This window comes from Dromaius novaehollandiae, chromosome 1, assembly GCF_036370855.1.
Source record: "Dromaius novaehollandiae isolate bDroNov1 chromosome 1, bDroNov1.hap1, whole genome shotgun sequence".
In the NCBI taxonomy this organism is placed as follows: domain Eukaryota; kingdom Metazoa; phylum Chordata; class Aves; order Casuariiformes; family Dromaiidae; genus Dromaius; species Dromaius novaehollandiae.
In genome coordinates, this window is record NC_088098.1 from 734,458 (window position 1) to 751,048 (window position 16,591).

The 16,591-nt window shown below is 50.4% G+C and overlaps 1 protein-coding gene across 2 annotated transcripts in view; it reads left to right on the forward strand.

Moving 5' to 3' along the window:
* SHANK3 (SH3 and multiple ankyrin repeat domains 3) overlaps nucleotides 1–16,591 on the forward strand; it is a 368,629-nt gene that overhangs the window by 328,759 nt on the left and 23,279 nt on the right. For both annotated transcript variants that reach the window (XM_064498806.1, XM_064498868.1), the window contains one exon: nucleotides 3,491–5,816. In XM_064498806.1, the coding sequence (XP_064354876.1) occupies nucleotides 3,491–5,816 (2,326 nt within the window). The remainder of the gene's footprint in view (nucleotides 1–3,490; nucleotides 5,817–16,591) is intronic.

The following is a 16,591-nucleotide window of genomic DNA, read 5'->3' on the forward strand; positions in this document are numbered from 1 at the left end:
AAATAGAGCTGTATGCTTGCCATGTTCTTCTGTCCTTCCTCATGCAATTGGCCACTCTCAGGCAGGATACTGGGCTAGATGTGCCTTTGGTCCAAGCCAGAGTCGTTACCCTTACCTTCGGCAGGACTGGAGGAGAGATGAGCAAGTGGAGCACTGAGGCAGTATCATCAACAGAACATGAGAGAGTGAGAAAACTGTGCAGAGAAAAGGCAGATGAGTAAATGGATATAGTTGTGTATGCAGGACTTGGATAGCAAGCACACAGATGAAGTGAGCAGAGGAGCTATGTCAGAATGGCGAATGCTGCAGGTAGTGAAGAAAGAGCCTGCCAGGAATTCGCTTTCCTCCCACCTCTTCCATCAGTGATCTCTCTTGAGTGTTGATTTTCTTGCTGAGGAGCAATAGGAGATGTTCTTTTTTACAGGGAACAGACATTATTGCTGGTATTCCTAGGAGCAGTGTTGTGGAGATGGTTAGCTTGGGAATCAGAACTGGAATGAAGCCTCTCCCCTGTCATAGGATTAAAGAATAATTCAAGTTGGAATGGACTTCAGGAGGTCTCTAGTCCAACCCTTTGCTCAAAGCAGGATCAACTATGAGATCAGACTATATTGCTCAGGGCTTTTTCCAGTCTGATCTTGAAAATTTCCAAGGATGGAGACTGCACAAACTCTCTGGGCAGCCTGTTCCACTGCTTGACTGTCCTCATAGTGAAGTTTTTCCTTTTATCTGTTCCGAACGTCGTTTCAGTTTTGCTCATTGTCTCTTGTCCTCCTGCCATGCACTACTGTGAAAAGCCTGGCTTAGCTCATTGATAGCCTCCCCACAGCTGCGGGAAGCCTGCTATTAGGTCCCCCCGAAGCCATTCCTTCTGCTGGCTGAACAAGCCCAGCTCCCTCAGCCCCTCCGCACAGGTCAAGTGCTCCAGCCCTGACCATCTCAGAGGCCCTCCACTGAACTCTCCTCAGTTTGTTGATGTCTTCCTCGTACTGAGGGGGCCAAAAACTGGATGTGGTAGTGTAGATGTGGTCTCATGAGGGGTCAGTGAGGGGGACAATCTCTTCCCTCTGCCTGCTGTCTTTGGTCCTGTTCATATGGCCCTGGATGCTCTTGGTCTCGTTTGCTGTCATGGCACACAGCTGGCTCGGTTCAGCTTGCTGTCTACCAAGACCCCCAAGTTCTTTTCCACAGAGTTGCTGCCCAGCCCGTCAGTCCCCAGCCCGTCTTGTTGCAAGGGTTTCTTCCTTCCCAGGTATAGGACTTTGCATTTGCCCTTGTTGAAATTCATGAGGTTCCTGCGGGCCCATTTCTCTAGCCTGTCTAGGTTCTCCTGGCACGTCTAGCTAGTCATTCAACTCAGTAGTTCTTCAGGTATCATTTTCTGGAGTGTTCAGGGCAGCACTTCACCACCTTATTAAAAAAAAAATGCAAGAGAGATACTTACAGAGAAATGACAAGTGGGAAGCAGAGAGTAAAATGAAAAAGTGGAAAAATGGCTATTTAAAATAAAACAAAACCAGTACCAGTGCAATGAATACACTTAGATTATCTGACTGTCCCCTTCAGCCTTCCTCACTTGAAAACTTTGTTTTTAACACATTAAAAGATATCTACAGCAGGGACTGTGAGCTTGGACTTGTGGCTGCTAGAGGTGCAATTCAGCCAGAGCTGTTCATAGTCAACAGCCAAGAATTTGCATCATCAGCAGCCGGTGGCTGTTCATAATGCTTTCCGGTGGCCCAGCAGCCACTTTGCAAGTCTGCTCTTTGCAGATCAGGAAATTTAGGAAAGACAGAGATGAACCAGCTTTCCCATTTTATATCCTGAAATATCTCTGCGCTTGAGGCCCAGCAGTGTCTGTCTGCAAGATGGGCAGCACATCCTAAAGACAGTCTTTAATGGGGCTAGATCATGTACTGTGACAGTCCGGTCATGGTGACAAACACAGAGCTCAGTGCTGTGTAAGTTACCCTGTTTCAACACCTGACCATTCCCAAATGAGAAGTAGAACTAAGCATAAAGGCATGAGGTCCTTCCTGGATCCTAATGCTGTTAAGTACACGAGCATGTCTATACTGAATCAAACTATGGCTCTGTCTGGCACAAGATCCTGTCTTAAGCACTGCCCATAAGCAGATGCCCAGGGAAGAGTGAAAACAGGGCAAGGATATGATATTTCTTCTGAACGCCTACGCAGGCAGCTGCTATTTTCAGCGCAGTGCTTTCTGTGCACGTAGTAGCCCACAAAAAAATTGTCCTCCATGGCTTTGTCCAGTCTCTCTAAACTGGTTTCATGCCTCCAGCTCATTATGCTGCCTGGTATTAAAAAGCCCTATAAAGTGTTCAGTAAAAATAGCATGGCTTTGAAGAAGAAAAATGTGATGAGATGTAAAATTCAATGCTCATTGGCAAAAATATTCCCTTTTCCTCCCAGCGGACTCTGTATCCACAGGCATTTGGTGAAATTGCTAAGTAATGCAGTACACAGTTGCCAAAGCACTTCGAATGCTTATGGGCATTAAAGAAAAAGCATTAGAGACAAAAAATGGTGGTCATCATACTGCTGTGCCAAGATGTGGCTTTAAGCCATCTTGAGCATTCTCTCTAAGGACCATCTTTAAACCTTGAGAACAGCTGAACTGTGATTAAAAAGAACCAGGTATGGCAAGTAAGTGATTATGATAGCAAAGCAGGACTGCCTAAAGAGGGACAGGCTCTTAGAGAAGGCTAGAGCAAGCAGAACGGGTTAACTTGCATCCTGTGTCTTCTCTGTCACTGTGCTTGCTGTATTAATGCATTTTCCTTTATACTGCTTTACACAGTAAGATTCTGATATTCTTTCACTGAGTATTACTGGGATCTGGGAAAGCTCCAGCTGACCACCTGGGCACACAGCGAGGGCTTTCTCAGATCCCGGTAATGGCAGAATTTGGCTTTCTTGGGTACTTCAAATTCTCGCAACACATAACTTACGTTTCTACTAGACCCTGCTTCTGAATTCAGTCTAGCACATTTAAACATATGTAACCCCTCACGGGGAAGAAGGGGGAAGTGTAGCATGGGAACAGCTAGCTGCAGAGTGTGAGAACGCGCAGGAAAGACGGCAGCGCTTGCTGCAAGTTACACAACCTGGTTGCACTCAGCTGTCTCACACCTTGGCAGTTGGGTGTCAGGAGGTTTCAGAGCAAGCGTTCGACTCTGTCACTGTTGCAATGGTCTGGAGAGTGTTAGGTAGGACTGATGGATTTAAAACAATATAAGACGTAAGAATCTGTGACTGCCCTTCTGTGCCGAGTGTCTAAATGCATGAACAAAAGGGCCGGACTACAGTTGCACATACCAAAGAAAGAAAAGATGAACTGGAAAGTCACTTCAGAAAGAAAGTGGAGTGGGGAGAAGAAAGGGATGTCTTATATGCGATATGTGGTACTGTCACTCTGGATGTTCTGGAGAAGTCCTCTCTGATTTCACTGTTCTTCTGGTTTTCTAGGTGAAGACGAGAAACTTGCTGCTTCTTTGCTGGATGGGAAGTTTCCCCGGAGCACATCGATGCAAGACACTGTTAGGGAAGGACACGGGATTCCACCGCCACCTCAAACAGCCCCACCCCCACCTCCTTCTCCATATTACTTTGACACAGCCCCCCCTCCGTCCTTCTCTCCACCTCCACCTCCAGGAAGAGCTTATGATACCACAAGATCAAGCTTTAAGCCAAGCCTGGAGGCCAAACTCCATGGACTCCCACAGGTCATTAGCGCAGCTGAGATGTATGATCAGGCGAGGACTTCCATACCTTATCCTGAAAGGCAGAAGAGGGCCCGATCCATGATAATCCTACAGGATTCCTCTCATCTTCCCGTGGAGCCAACAGAGATCCCCCGGCCTGGCCCATCTGCAACCCCCCCAGAGAAGCTGAAAAGGAAAGGGAGAGTGATTGACAACCCTTATGCCAACATGGGTCAGTTCAATGTCAGCCTGTTTGCTCCCACCAAGCCGCAGAGAAAGAAGAGTCCTCTTGTGAAGCAGCTACAAGTAGAGGACGCACAGGAAAGAGCAGCACTGTCCATCACTGGAGGCTTTACCCGGGAGCCGTCTCCCACCCGCAGGAGCCATCGCCTGAGTGGAGTGGAGTATCAGCACCACACTGGCATTGCTCAGGTTGAAACCACAAGCATCCCCTTCGCCACTGCCATTGCTGGAGTCATGAAGGACAGAGAACGTCGTCTGGATGAGAAGCGGAAATCCACTGTCTTCCTCTCGGTTGGGGCCATTGAAGGAAGCCCCCCCAGCAGTGACATGCCATCCTTGCAGCAGTCCAGGTCTATTGATGAGCGGTTGTTAGGAAGCCGAGATGTACTACTGCCTTCCCCTGTCTCAGCTTTAAAGCCATTAATTAGCAGCTCATCGTCAACGTTCATCCACCCCCTAACAGGAAAGCCCCTGGATCCGAACTCACCACTGGCGCTTGCGCTGGCCGCAAGGGAACGGGCCCTCTCAACTCAAGTCCCATCCCGGTCGCCCACCCCAATTCACAGCCCAGACTCGGAAAGAGCGGCACCTCTGTTTGTGGACATCCAAACCAAAGAACCAGAGAGGGGGGAGCTGGAGAGTTTAGTGTCACCTGCGTATTCACCTGGAGGCAAAGGGGCAATTGGAACAGACTCTGGGACTTTGGCCCCTGCAAAGAGCCCGTGGGGGACTCCATCCACGCTGAGAAAAGAAACTGAAGCAAGAGCAGAAACACCTGGAAAAGAGGAGAAAAAACAAGAAGACAAGAAGTCCATGATCATTAGTATAGTGGATACATCACAGCAGAAGACTGCTGGCCTCATCATGGTTCATGCCACAAGTAATGGCCAAGACGAGATAGGACTTGAGGTGAAAGAGGAGAAACCAGCTGTCCCTGAAACATGCATGGAGCCAGCAGAGTCCCCCAAAGCAGAGACTCAGCCCAGTCCTGTGGGAAAGCCTCCAGTCAGTCCAGCCTCTGACAAGACACTGGGACAAGGGAGTTCGGAGGAGGAAGTAGAGCCCTACACAGTTACCCTCCCACCAGCTCAGTTGTCTTCAAGCGATGAGGAGACCAGGGAGGAGCTGGCCAAGATAGGGCTGGTGCCTCCACCAGACGAGTTTGCAAACGGGGTACTCGTCACCACCCCTGGCACACCAGTCAGCCACCTGGCTACGCCTAGCACGCCATCCATACCAGCGGCAGCAGTAGCACCTTCTACCACTGGCGGAACACCCTCAGGGAAGCCCTCTGATGCCCCCGTAGCCCCAGAGTCTGCTGCAGACTCGGGCGTGGAAGAGGTGGACACCAGAAGTTCAAGTGACCATCACTTGGAGACCACAAGCACCATCTCTACGGTCTCCAGCATGTCTACGTTGTCCTCAGAAAGCGGGGAGCCTACTGACACATACACTTCCTTTGCGGATGGACAAACTTTTATACTCGAGAAGCCACCAGTGCCTCCAAAGCCAAAACTCAAGTCCCAGCTCAGCAAGGGGCCAGTTACTTTCAGGGACCCACTTTTGAAGCAGTCTTCGGACAGCGAGCTCATCTCCCAGCAACATGCGGCCACTCTGGCATCAGCCAGCATTGGCCGGCCACGCTACCTCTTTCAGAGAAGGTCCAAGCTATGGGGGGACCCCATGGAGAGCAGGCCAATCCATGGGGCTGATGATGACAAGCCAACTGTGATCAGTGAGCTAAGTTCCCGACTACAGCAGCTGAATAAAGATACGCGATCACTGGGGGAGGAACCAGCCGGGTCCGCATTAGATCCCGGGAAGAAGTCACCTGTGGTCGCAGCACGGTAAGACACTGGTCGCTGGTCAGGGGAGGGGATTGTGCGGAGTTTAGGTACCCGAAAGGGCAGGGAAGTGTGTAAGCAAAAGTGGCCTGTACATGTGCTGCATAATTCAGGGTGCATTTTGAGGGGTATTTCAGAGATGTCAGGACTTCTGAGCTGCACAGGCCAGAGAAAAGGCTGAGACATACTTTCTAGAAGTTGGCACTGTTTGGTCATGGCTCCTCTCTAATATGCACCACAAGCAGAGCCTTTTCACTGTTGCTTTTTCCCTTTAAATTGCCTTCCTGTTGTTTCATGTTCCTTCTCTGTCTTGATTCTATTGTTAAATTGCTGTATTTAGTTGTGGGTTTCACTTCTAAATGTTTTCTCCTGAACAATTAATAACAATGTATGTTTTTCTAGTGCTTTTCATTTCAAAGGATCTCCAAACGTTGTCAGACTATGTATTTAGAACTGTGCTCGGTCACAGCTGAAAGAGAGCCATCGCTAGGGTGGAATATGATAGCCTTTAAAAAGGCCACAGCAACACTACACGTGACCTTTATTAGCTGAGATACAAATCAGTTCAGTTTCTGGGATGAATAAGTTCTGACTGAACTGCAAAGAGATTTTTTGGCAGCTTGTAATTAGGAGAAATTACACGTGGCCCTTAACAGTGACATGCAGTTAGGCCTCAGATTTGCTCCCCTTTTGGCACTCACATCGACTGTGTTCTTCTTAGCACCAGCACGGAATTACACACGTCTCCGTGCAGCACCTCCTCTCTCCAGTCGGCCTTTGAGCCCACTGTTGCCTCAGAGGTGTCTACCACTGCCCCATCATGCCAGATCCTCTCACCCCTTTAGTCCTCTTCTCCAAATGCAGACCTGCTCAGAGCCTGGCCAGCCTATGGGTCTGAAAAGGTCACAGTCCAGAAGGCTGTGATAGGAATCCCCAGGATATGCAGAAGGCTCTTTCTCTTACAAAATTGTACCAGGATTCCTCCATCCCTCAAAACATGTAGGAGACACCGGTTTCCTTCCCCCACACTGCAGCTGTGACCTTCATGCTCTCTCTGAGCCTCATGATCCTCTCCATGGCCCTCTTGGCCTCGGCAGGACCCAGGACGGCCCCGGCCACCGGCCAGGTTCTCTCCGTGTGTCTGCAGGTGCCGGTCCCTTTGGAGCGCCTGCACACACAATTTTATCCTGACCTGTTGCTTTCCTGGACAGAGTGGCCCCTTTCGCCCTTGGTTTCACCCCTGTTTGCCCACAGATCTGACTGTAAAACAAAACAAAACAAAACCACGTCTAAATTAGAGACGGAGATCTGAGATGCTGATGGCCATTGGTGGGGGTCAGCAAGGTGCCCTGAGCTAAGAGGAGCCCTTCTCCGGGGGAAGGTTTTTGTGACCAGGTGAGCACAGCAGTGGGTTACAATTCCGTGTGGTGCTAACACAGCTGATGGTGTTTCAGGCTGTAGCATGGGGGAGCAAATGTCTCAAAGTGACTTACCCCAGAGGTGTTCCTGTGGCTACATCCTTAACTTGTCCCTTGTCTCCCTGCTGCTGTCTGTGTTGGCAGTGTCAGCCTGGCTGGACTGATGAGCCACCTTTCAGGGGGTACCAAACTCGGGGTTATTACCACTGTGTGGAATAAGGTCTCTGGATCTCACCCTACTACACGTTTTTATCTCTCTGCCGGATTCAGCCCCTAAATGCGCATTATGACCTTCACTAGCGACTGGTGTCTCACACATGGTCCCTCCTCCCTGCACTGCTCAGCTGGCAACCACTGGGTCCTCTACTGAGTGCAGTTAGTTAAATTGCATTTTGGGACCCTTCTGAAACCAGGCATGCTATGCCTCGTGTTTCTAAGAAGTGCTGACTGCACCTATCTTCTGTGAAGCTGGTGAACTCGGATGTTCTCAGCTTTTAACGGAGATCCAGGCATGGCATCCTGAACAGCTTACCTGTGCCAGACATTGGCCCTCTGCAGAGACCTCTCTTGGGGCCCAGCTGACCCTCCCTGCCCTGGTGTTGCTAGAGGGGCTGCTGGACCACATGCCTCCAGTCCCACTTGGTCTCTTAGCGATACCGGTGAAAAGCGTCTGTGACTCCCACTGCCTCTCCCGTGATGTCAGAACTCAGTAACCCCTTTATGTATGTTTTGTTTCTGAGAAACGCCCTCTCCTTCCTGCCAGAGACCCCTCGCCTCCCATGTCCATCCGGTGAGGTACGCTGCCGATCTTCTGTTCCCCGTGCAGCCTCCCCGCGTATACCTGCAAGTGTGCCCCGCAGTTTCCAGACGACACCAGTTCTCCGTCCTCTTTCTCTCTTTAACCCTTCCTGTCCTTCACAGCTCAAGGGCTACCACCACCTCCTTTGGTTCCCGTGTTCCCAGTAAGCAGTGTGTTTCCCTGGTGCCATCTTCCTCGGAGGCAGCAGACCCCCTGCCTAAACTCCTGCCCTGTGACGTACAGCTGCTGCACTGGGCTCTTCGGGGCACAGACCCCGTCCCCGTCCCGGCATCCCGCTGCCTAGCGCTGTTGCAGGGAAATGCAGTTCGTCCTCCTCCCCTTTATTCCCCTGCCCCTGGGTGTTTGGCATTTTTGAGTCCTGTAAAGTTAAATGTTTCTCATTTCTTTTTCTGAAGTCATGGCCTTTCATCTCTGAAATTTTTATACTCTTGGTTATGTCAAAGACTGGAAGTACTTCCCAGGAAGTTAGCTATACATAGAATATTTAATGATGTCAGTCACTCTCTTTCATTGTGAAAATTCCTCTCTTTATGAAATTACTGTAAATTCAGAAAATAATGTAAAGAGCAGTTAGATAAGCTTAGATGACCCATTTCGGGACATACTTTCCAATTCTGGGGCTGTCCTAAGAGTAGCAGTATTACCAAAAGGTCCTACCACAAACACCCCTAGACACAGCAGTGCTGCCGAGGAGCGAGGTGCAGCCGTGCGGGACTGACTGCCCGGCCAGAAGGGAGGTCCTTGAGCATCTCTTCCGCGGTGGAGGATGCTGCGTTCCTCTGGTCAGGCAGCGTGAAAGCCCGGCCGATGCTGCCGCCAGAGCCTGTGTCGCAGCCCCTCGGTGAGGCGTTTGGAGAGCTAAAGGGCGATGTCCGTGCTTGGGCTACGGCTCTGCCTGCCGTTCTTATGTTTAACACTGGTCACGAGCCAAACTGAAGCTCTTCTCTAAAGCCAGAACGTTTCCTGGATTCCGCAGGACTTTTAGGGCAGTGAGGTGCTGCTTACAGAAACCATCCACGGTAATTGCTGCTGTCGCTATTACTGTCACTCGCAGGAGCTGCCGCAGCTACAAGAGCTGCTGAGAGCAGGTGGAACACCTTGCATGAAGTTTCAGGTTTCTCTATTGAAATTTGTTCCCAAGCACATTAAATTCTGAATTTACAGTACTTACATCTAAGAGCAGGTAACTTCTGTTTGTAAGTGTTGTCTGTAGCACAGGCCCTGGTGCCTTTCTCTTCCAGAGGTCTGTAAGGTTCCTGGCTGGAGACCTCCAGGAACAGAAGACAGAAACTGCTTTCTCCAAAATAACTCTGACTATATCTCCTTCCAAGACAGTCTTCCACAGGAGGATGTTTGGCAAGAATGACTGAAAAAGAGGTCGAGAAATACTGAGAATGAGAACATAAGGTCAGAGTTAAGGCAATCAATAGAGAGACTATTTATTCCATCCTCCCTGTTCCTCAGGCCCGGTGGCACCGGCCAGGGCTGAGCTTGGTGAGGGAAGCTGTGCGGGGCCTGTGCGCTGCACGCCTGTTCCCGGAGGAGGGTTTGGCTGCTGAAGCGGTGGCGAGGCTGCTTCAGGTGCAGCACAGCCTCTGCACAGCGCTCGCAGTCACCCATCGTTTGGCAGAGACGATGACAGCCGAGCGGTGTGACGTCTTCCAGCCGTACAGTCTCGTGGGAGTGTATAATGGCCCTTGAACGAGGGACACACACCGCTCGGCTGGGAGCTGTCCTGACGGTTACTTTAATATAGCATGTCTGTTACGCAACGAAGTCAGCAGCAGCTATCTTCATGTTTAATATGAGTGTGATCTGTGAAGACTGCGTGTCCCAACATGCAATACGCTTTGTTAACGCGAGCAGCAGGAAGATGACCAGGTGTCATAGTGTTTCCTGTGACACGAGCTCCTGAGCTGCCCCGGGACAGAGCTAACGCAACAAGATGTGCCCCACAGTTGTACCTCTGGTGTTGCAACCCTTCACTGTTCAGAAGCAGTTCAAGGAAGTCGCAGCTCAGAGCTACTGCTGAACACTGAAACGTATTCGTTTTGTGACATCCATTCTCACAATAAAGCGCTGAAGTTAACTGATGGGAGGTGCACATTTCTGATCCGTGATCCTAGTGAGTCAGAGCTAGCTATGAAAATGCCAGCTGAAAAACCGCATCTTAGCACCAAAGGCTGAAATCAGGCACTTCAGGGTGATTCACGTGTTAAATGTGCAGCATTAAAGCGTATGTTAAGATGGCATTCTTGTTTAATGTCGTTGTGTCCCGTGACTGGCATGGCCATCCAGCCTCATCAGGGTTGTGTCATCTCTCATTGTGCCTAGTCAAACTCCGACCTAAGCCTCCCACCTCTGCTGATCAGCTTGGGTATGATGCTGCTCCGCCAGACCTTAAAGCTAAATGTGAGCAGATGTTGACTCAAGCCAGAAGCATTTGAAGTGTCAACACATTTCCAGTTTTGGGATCCAGCTAATTCAGCCAAGACTCTGGGTTAGAGGGTGCTTTGTAAAGGGTTTTTGTTTGTTTGTTTGTTTGTTTATCTTAAAGCAAAAAACGAACATGCCAAATGTATCATGTGAAGCAGAATTTTAGATGCAAAACTGAGTTTTTCAGGTGCTGTTCTGGAAACCCACAACTGCTTTGTATTTCTACAGATCTGAAAGAGAGAGAGAAGAAAAATAAGCCCTTTAGGCATTTAGCTCCTAGGGTAAAGCTACCTCTTTCTATATAAACTCATCAATTAATTCTGTTTCAGTTAAATGGTGTAACATTTCTGGTGCAAGCTTTCAGCCACTGCAGATACAACCCCCTGTTTCCTTGTAGGCTTTTTGTCTCTTCATGGTGTCTAAACTCATGCACGAAACAGATCTGAATTTTCTGTCCGCAGTCAAGGGAATTGTCCATGGAGAGCTGATGAAAAGCTGAAGATTGGCATTTATCAAGGCAGCTGAGATCCGTGCTTCTCAGCACCTTCCCTAAAGGGAGTCAGTGGCACGCAGGAAGTTATTTGCACTGTGTTCATGTTTTGAGAGATGGCCTTTCGGCTGAGGACCAGAATCCCGTGCAACGTACGGGCAGCAGTGCCAGGCACAGGTGTATCGGCAGACTGAACTCCTCCCTTCTAACGTCACAGGGAGATGGTCTCACTGGACCGAGAGCAGTGTCTTTTGATGAAGTGAAACGGGGAATGCCTGTATTCCTCTCTAAAACAGTCTCACTGCTAATGATCACCAAGCCTGTGGTTGCCTAGAGAGAGCGAGGCCCCAGGTTACGCTGGCAACAGTATGCTGTTCTGTGAGCACACGAGCAGCAACGAATACCCCACCTTTCCCGATAGGTCAGGCTGGAACATGCCACCCTTGAAGAGTAGGACAAAATTGCAGCCAAGTAATGGAAGCAGGGTGAGTCCTAATTCTCTCTTCCTGCAGCATTTATACTTAAAGATGCTTAAGGCATCTTTATAAACTATGAAAATGCATCCTTCAGGGAAGCCCCTTCCACATGCAGAGTGAAGAAGCTCTGTTCCTGCAGCCCTGCTGCAGTGTGACCACCGGCAGGGCTAAGAGTGCTCCCCGGCGACGGGAGAGTTTGCCATGCGTTGCGATAACAGCTCCGGTGTGCGGAGGTGCTCTTCACTCGTTGCCATGTCATTTTTCCAGCATTCGCTAAAGGACGTCAGAGAGGCTGAGGACGTGGCGTTCCTGAGCTCGGTCTGCCTCTGTGGCTTTTCCTTTTAGTCCTGACACCACAGACAGTAATAGAAGGGGAAAGCACAAACCATTTTAGAGACAAGCTGATGGAGGCTGAGTAGTTGGAAAACATGGTGGGAGGTTCTCAGGGATGCTGGGAGGATTAATAATTCAGGCTGCATGGAAACGAGTGCTTTGATTCAGAGGTGACGCAAAAATCTGAAAGCAGTTCAATGCTTCCTGCCACTGGTCGATGGGTAGGCTTTGGTTTTGATGTTGACGTGCACTGCCTACAAGGAGACAGGGGCACTGTGGGCAATACGTCTCAGCATGTGTCCATATCACAGCAAGCACAGCTGGCTTCACCTCATCTGATCACTAACATGTACTAATCACAGCTCATGCACCCATTATTCCGCAGAGTGAGTAGAAGAGCAAACCTTGACTTCAGCTCATGCTCCCCTCCCAGACTGTGATTTAGGAAGAACAGTGCAGGTGTTGTCTAGACGCTGGTAAGAAGAACTCTGTGTCCCACCAAGATTACGTTATTGCTGAAGTGGCCCAAAAAAAGAAGAATTAAAGCCTGAAAGTTTCACTTCATTGCTAATTATAGCCCTGGGAAAGTCCCATGATACAATTATTTCTCACCCAAGCACAGGAGAACAGTTGTAGGGCTAGTATTCCTTTCAGGGCCATAACAGACAAAAGGTGGAGGTCACAGAGAAGGGGATTTTCCTTTCTTGTGCAGAAATCCCACGAGATGCATGCAAATCGTAATTATTTTGTCAATGAACAGAAAGCAAAGCAACCATACAGAAAGATCCCTGTATGCTAGCTTAGAGCAATTTTGCTGTAAATCTGTCGTGTTTATTCAAACTCTCAAGTGAAGGCTTACTAAGAGATTGGCTTGAAGATGCCCAGAGGCAACACACAAGGAGACTGGAAGTTCCTCTTCCCCTCTGGAGCGTATGGGAATTTCGAAAGAGCATGAAGTGAGTTGTCATAGAATTGCAACAACAAAGCAGTCAATAGATATTAGCCCTAAATTTCCTTTTCCCAAAAAGAGGAGATCAGAGGAGGGCAAAGGAAGCATACTGCAACAAGAGTTTAACGTTTACTTAAGGCATAAGCAGATTTTAAGTCCATAATGCTCTGACCTTGCCCTTGTTGTAAATGTTCTTTATTGACACCCAGGTTTTTTGTTCCTGATTCTCCCTGTTCCAAAAAGCAGCACAGGCAGGCAAGGAGCGCATACGTCTTAATGACTTGTGCTCCGTTTATATCACCGCCTGCAAAATCGCCCAAGGAGAAAAGCGGCTACCAGCCCAGTCCCTCTTGCATTGAAAAGCGTGAGAGGGACGCCGTTCGAAGCGAGTGCAGAAGTCCTCTTGCTCTTCTACCTGACTCGTTAAGCGTAGCAGGTTTGTCGCCATGGCACAGCCGGGACGGCACCTTCGCTAGGGAGCCACTGGCGTTCCCCAGGGGATAACCACGCTTCTCCCAAGCCAGGCCGTACCTCCGTGGGTGGCTGTGTGTGTTCACGTTGAGTTGCTCAGTACAGAGCTGGATCCTCTACCTGAAACAGTGCAGTCTTCACTCGATCCTGGTATCTGTGTTCTGTACCAGTTACTAGCCAGTACTTTCCACCTGCAGTCCCTTGTTTGGCCAAACAGATGAATGGAAAAAAGTGAGAACTGGAAGAGTGTGACTGGCTGATTATATTGCTTCTTGTTTTTCTTTTGGAGTCTGGTGCAGGCAAGAGGTAGCAGTGCTCTTGTGCACTGCTCCTGCGAATTTGTTTTCATTCTGATTGCAACCTCTTTGCCTGCAAAAAAAAATAAATAAAACGCTAAATGAAACCAGTGATGATCCTTTATGTTTGTAGCCACAATGCCAAACTGAAACACTGATGAAAGCTTCTGATGCAGAGTGAGGAATTTCAGGGACTCAGAAGGGCCCTGGAATCGCAGGTCAGGGAGATGAGGAGTTTCCGTTTGGAAGAGGTGGGCAGTGTCAACTGAAACGAGTCCTCTCCATCCCTTGATAGCCACTGGTGAGGAATTGTGCAATGCATAAGAGAAAAGGTTGGAAAGTACAGCGTAGCCGTTTAGCACCCGGGCAGGGGGGTGCAAGGTCTTTCTTTCCCCTACCAAGAAGATGCTATTGGTGCATCTACTTACTGGAGATCAAATGTTGGGCTTTTTCCTCCAGAGCATTTCCTGAAGGGAAATGCTTGCCAGCCCAAGGGAAGCACTTCGTCATAGTACAGACTCTTAGCAAAGGATTAAAGTAAACTTCCATACCAGAGAAACTGTGATTATCCCCTTTGGGAAATGTTAACTCACTTGCAAGGCCCTAACAATATTCCATTGACCTTTAGTTGTAGCTGTTAGTCTCACAATCATAAAAACAAAACACTTTAACACAGATATTTGGTAAAGTCAGAAAAGATGGTGAACTGTATTTGCCACTCTCATTCTCTTGTTCTTGCTGTGGAGCATTTTTTCTCATACATATGTTCTTTCCTTCTTCTCCTTTCCCCCATCTTCTGTTTTTCCCCAAATTTCTATTATATCACTTCCTTCTTTCTCTTTCCCCTCGTCCCTCCTTCTTTTCTTAGCTGTTAAAAACACCACTGGTGACTCGTTCAGGCTTTGGCTGTTGAACCCTTGCAGTTATGAATGTCCCCTTTCCTGCAGTAGGCATACGAATGTAAACTCAGTGACTATGGAGCTGACCTGAACTTAACTGGCTCCCAAAAGCCCCTTGGTGGCAATTTCCTCAGTCCCTTTGCTGTCTCCCAAGAATGACACCTACCTTAGAGCTCTCTGAATTTCGGTCACGGCCCTCCCAGATGTCAAAGACTCTCTTTCCTGCGCTGAAGGGTTGACCTGTTCCAGCAGCGGAGGCAGGGGCGAGCGAACGCGCAGTGCTGCGCAGTGCACGGGGCTGCGCCTGGGCAGGACCGGGGCAGCCCCCGGTTCGGCAGCGCTGCTCAGGTACCGCGTCAGCTGGGACGTGCAGGGCTGCTGCGGCACAGCTCAGCGCCCGCGGCTCCCGGGGAACGGTGCACGAGCCCGCTGGCTGGGCTGGAGTTGGCCTTCCTTCTCAGCCCCTCCGTCCAGCCGTGGTCCCCGCAGGGGACGGGGGGTGTGAGGAGCCAGCCCTTTGGCCCCGTGCTGGTTTCGGGGAGGTGCAGTGGTTCCAGGATGGTTTGTGAAGAAGTCTGTTCATTCTCCGTGTTGTGATGACGCCCTGGACTGATGCTAACATTCTCTCTCATTGCCTCTCTTCTTGCTCTCACATCTGCATGTCCGCGCTGCTCTGTCTAGAACCGCCTCAGGCCTCAGGAGGGTGGGCGAGTTGTGTAAGTGAGCATGTTCTCATCTCATAGCGAGCTCATGTCGTCTCCCCTGTGCCGCCCCGCGTGCCACGTGCCATCGCACGCCCCGGTCTCCGCAGCCCCGGGCGGGGCGAGCCGAGGGAGCGGAGCTTGCTGTGGCACGTGGATGTCAACCCCGCCTGTCCCCTCGTGCCCCAGTCGCATGTCTGTGTCCCCGTGCTGTGGTGTCGTGTGCTGCTGCCTTGTAGGCGAGAACTGAGGAAATTCCCTCTGGCTTTGATGTGGCTCATGACGTGGCCCGAAGGAGACCGCGTGCCCCAGTCCCCGCTGCCCGGGGACGCCCGGCGAGGCACGCGTAGGGGCGGGACCCCCTCTAGTGCAACTCACCGCCCTGTAAGCAGGTGCTCGGGCAGAAGTGTAGCTGAGTTAGCTACCTCCTGCTCAGAAGATTTATTTTTCCTAGCTCCCCCTGCTCCAGCAGCTGCCCACCATGCAATTGCTTGGAGGTGCCCAAAGCTCCACATTCCCTTTGGGTTCATGTCTTCCCAGTCAGGGAATGGCCATAGCTCATCTCCTGCAGTACAAGTATCATGAGACAGAGAAAACAGCCTTTTATGTTATTTCTGCATTAGAAATCATGTAGCAGTCTGGGACTTGGGTCCAGCTGACCCTCAGTGCAGGCCGTGTCTGGAGGAGCCCCGCAGCGCAGTGCTGGCTTCTGCGAGGCCCCCGCAGCGCTGCGGGAGCTCCAGCCTGGCGACTGGCTCCACGAGGCTGGTTGTGCCTCCAGGGAAGACGCAGGCTGCCTGACGCACACTTCAGCCTGGATGACTGTTGACCTGGGATAGCTCAGAAAACCGACCCCCCCCTCCACCTGACCCCCCCCCCCACCAAGCTGGTTGACAGCCGCTGCTAGAGACATCTTTGCTTGCCCACCTCCTTCTTCTGTACCCGTGAGTGGCGGCTGTGTGAGTACTGCTGGGCTTCCCGGGGCCAAACAGCGGACAGGACTAGGCAGGGGGACCTGAGACAGGCCTTAAGTAATGTCACCGCACCTGAATGGCAGGGATCGCCTCTCCCTCCCTGCTCCCCCAGAAGGTGAGCCACAGGCTTGGGAAGGCACTGGAGGGTCTGACCCCGTGGCTTGTGCTCCCGATCCGGGCTCCCACCACAGGGATTTCCCCAGTGTGCATGGCTGGCTGTGTGGTCTTGGTTGTGCCGCTTCTGTGTTTGTCTGTCTGTCCAACGTGGTTTTTTAACCCGCAGTATGTATGAAACTAGTTACACAAATGTTGCTTCCACGTGTGAAAGCAAATCCAGAGCCTGCGGAGAGCTCTGGGCAGTCTCATGTTTGATTTTACTTGTCATTTTCTACCAGTTGCTGAATTTCCAAGTCTGTGTCCCTGTCGCAGTGACCAGCTGGCCAGGGAGGACAGAATGGCAGCGCGCTAGGAAACGCCTCTTGCCAGATGCCACACAGCACTACTGGGCTATTTGG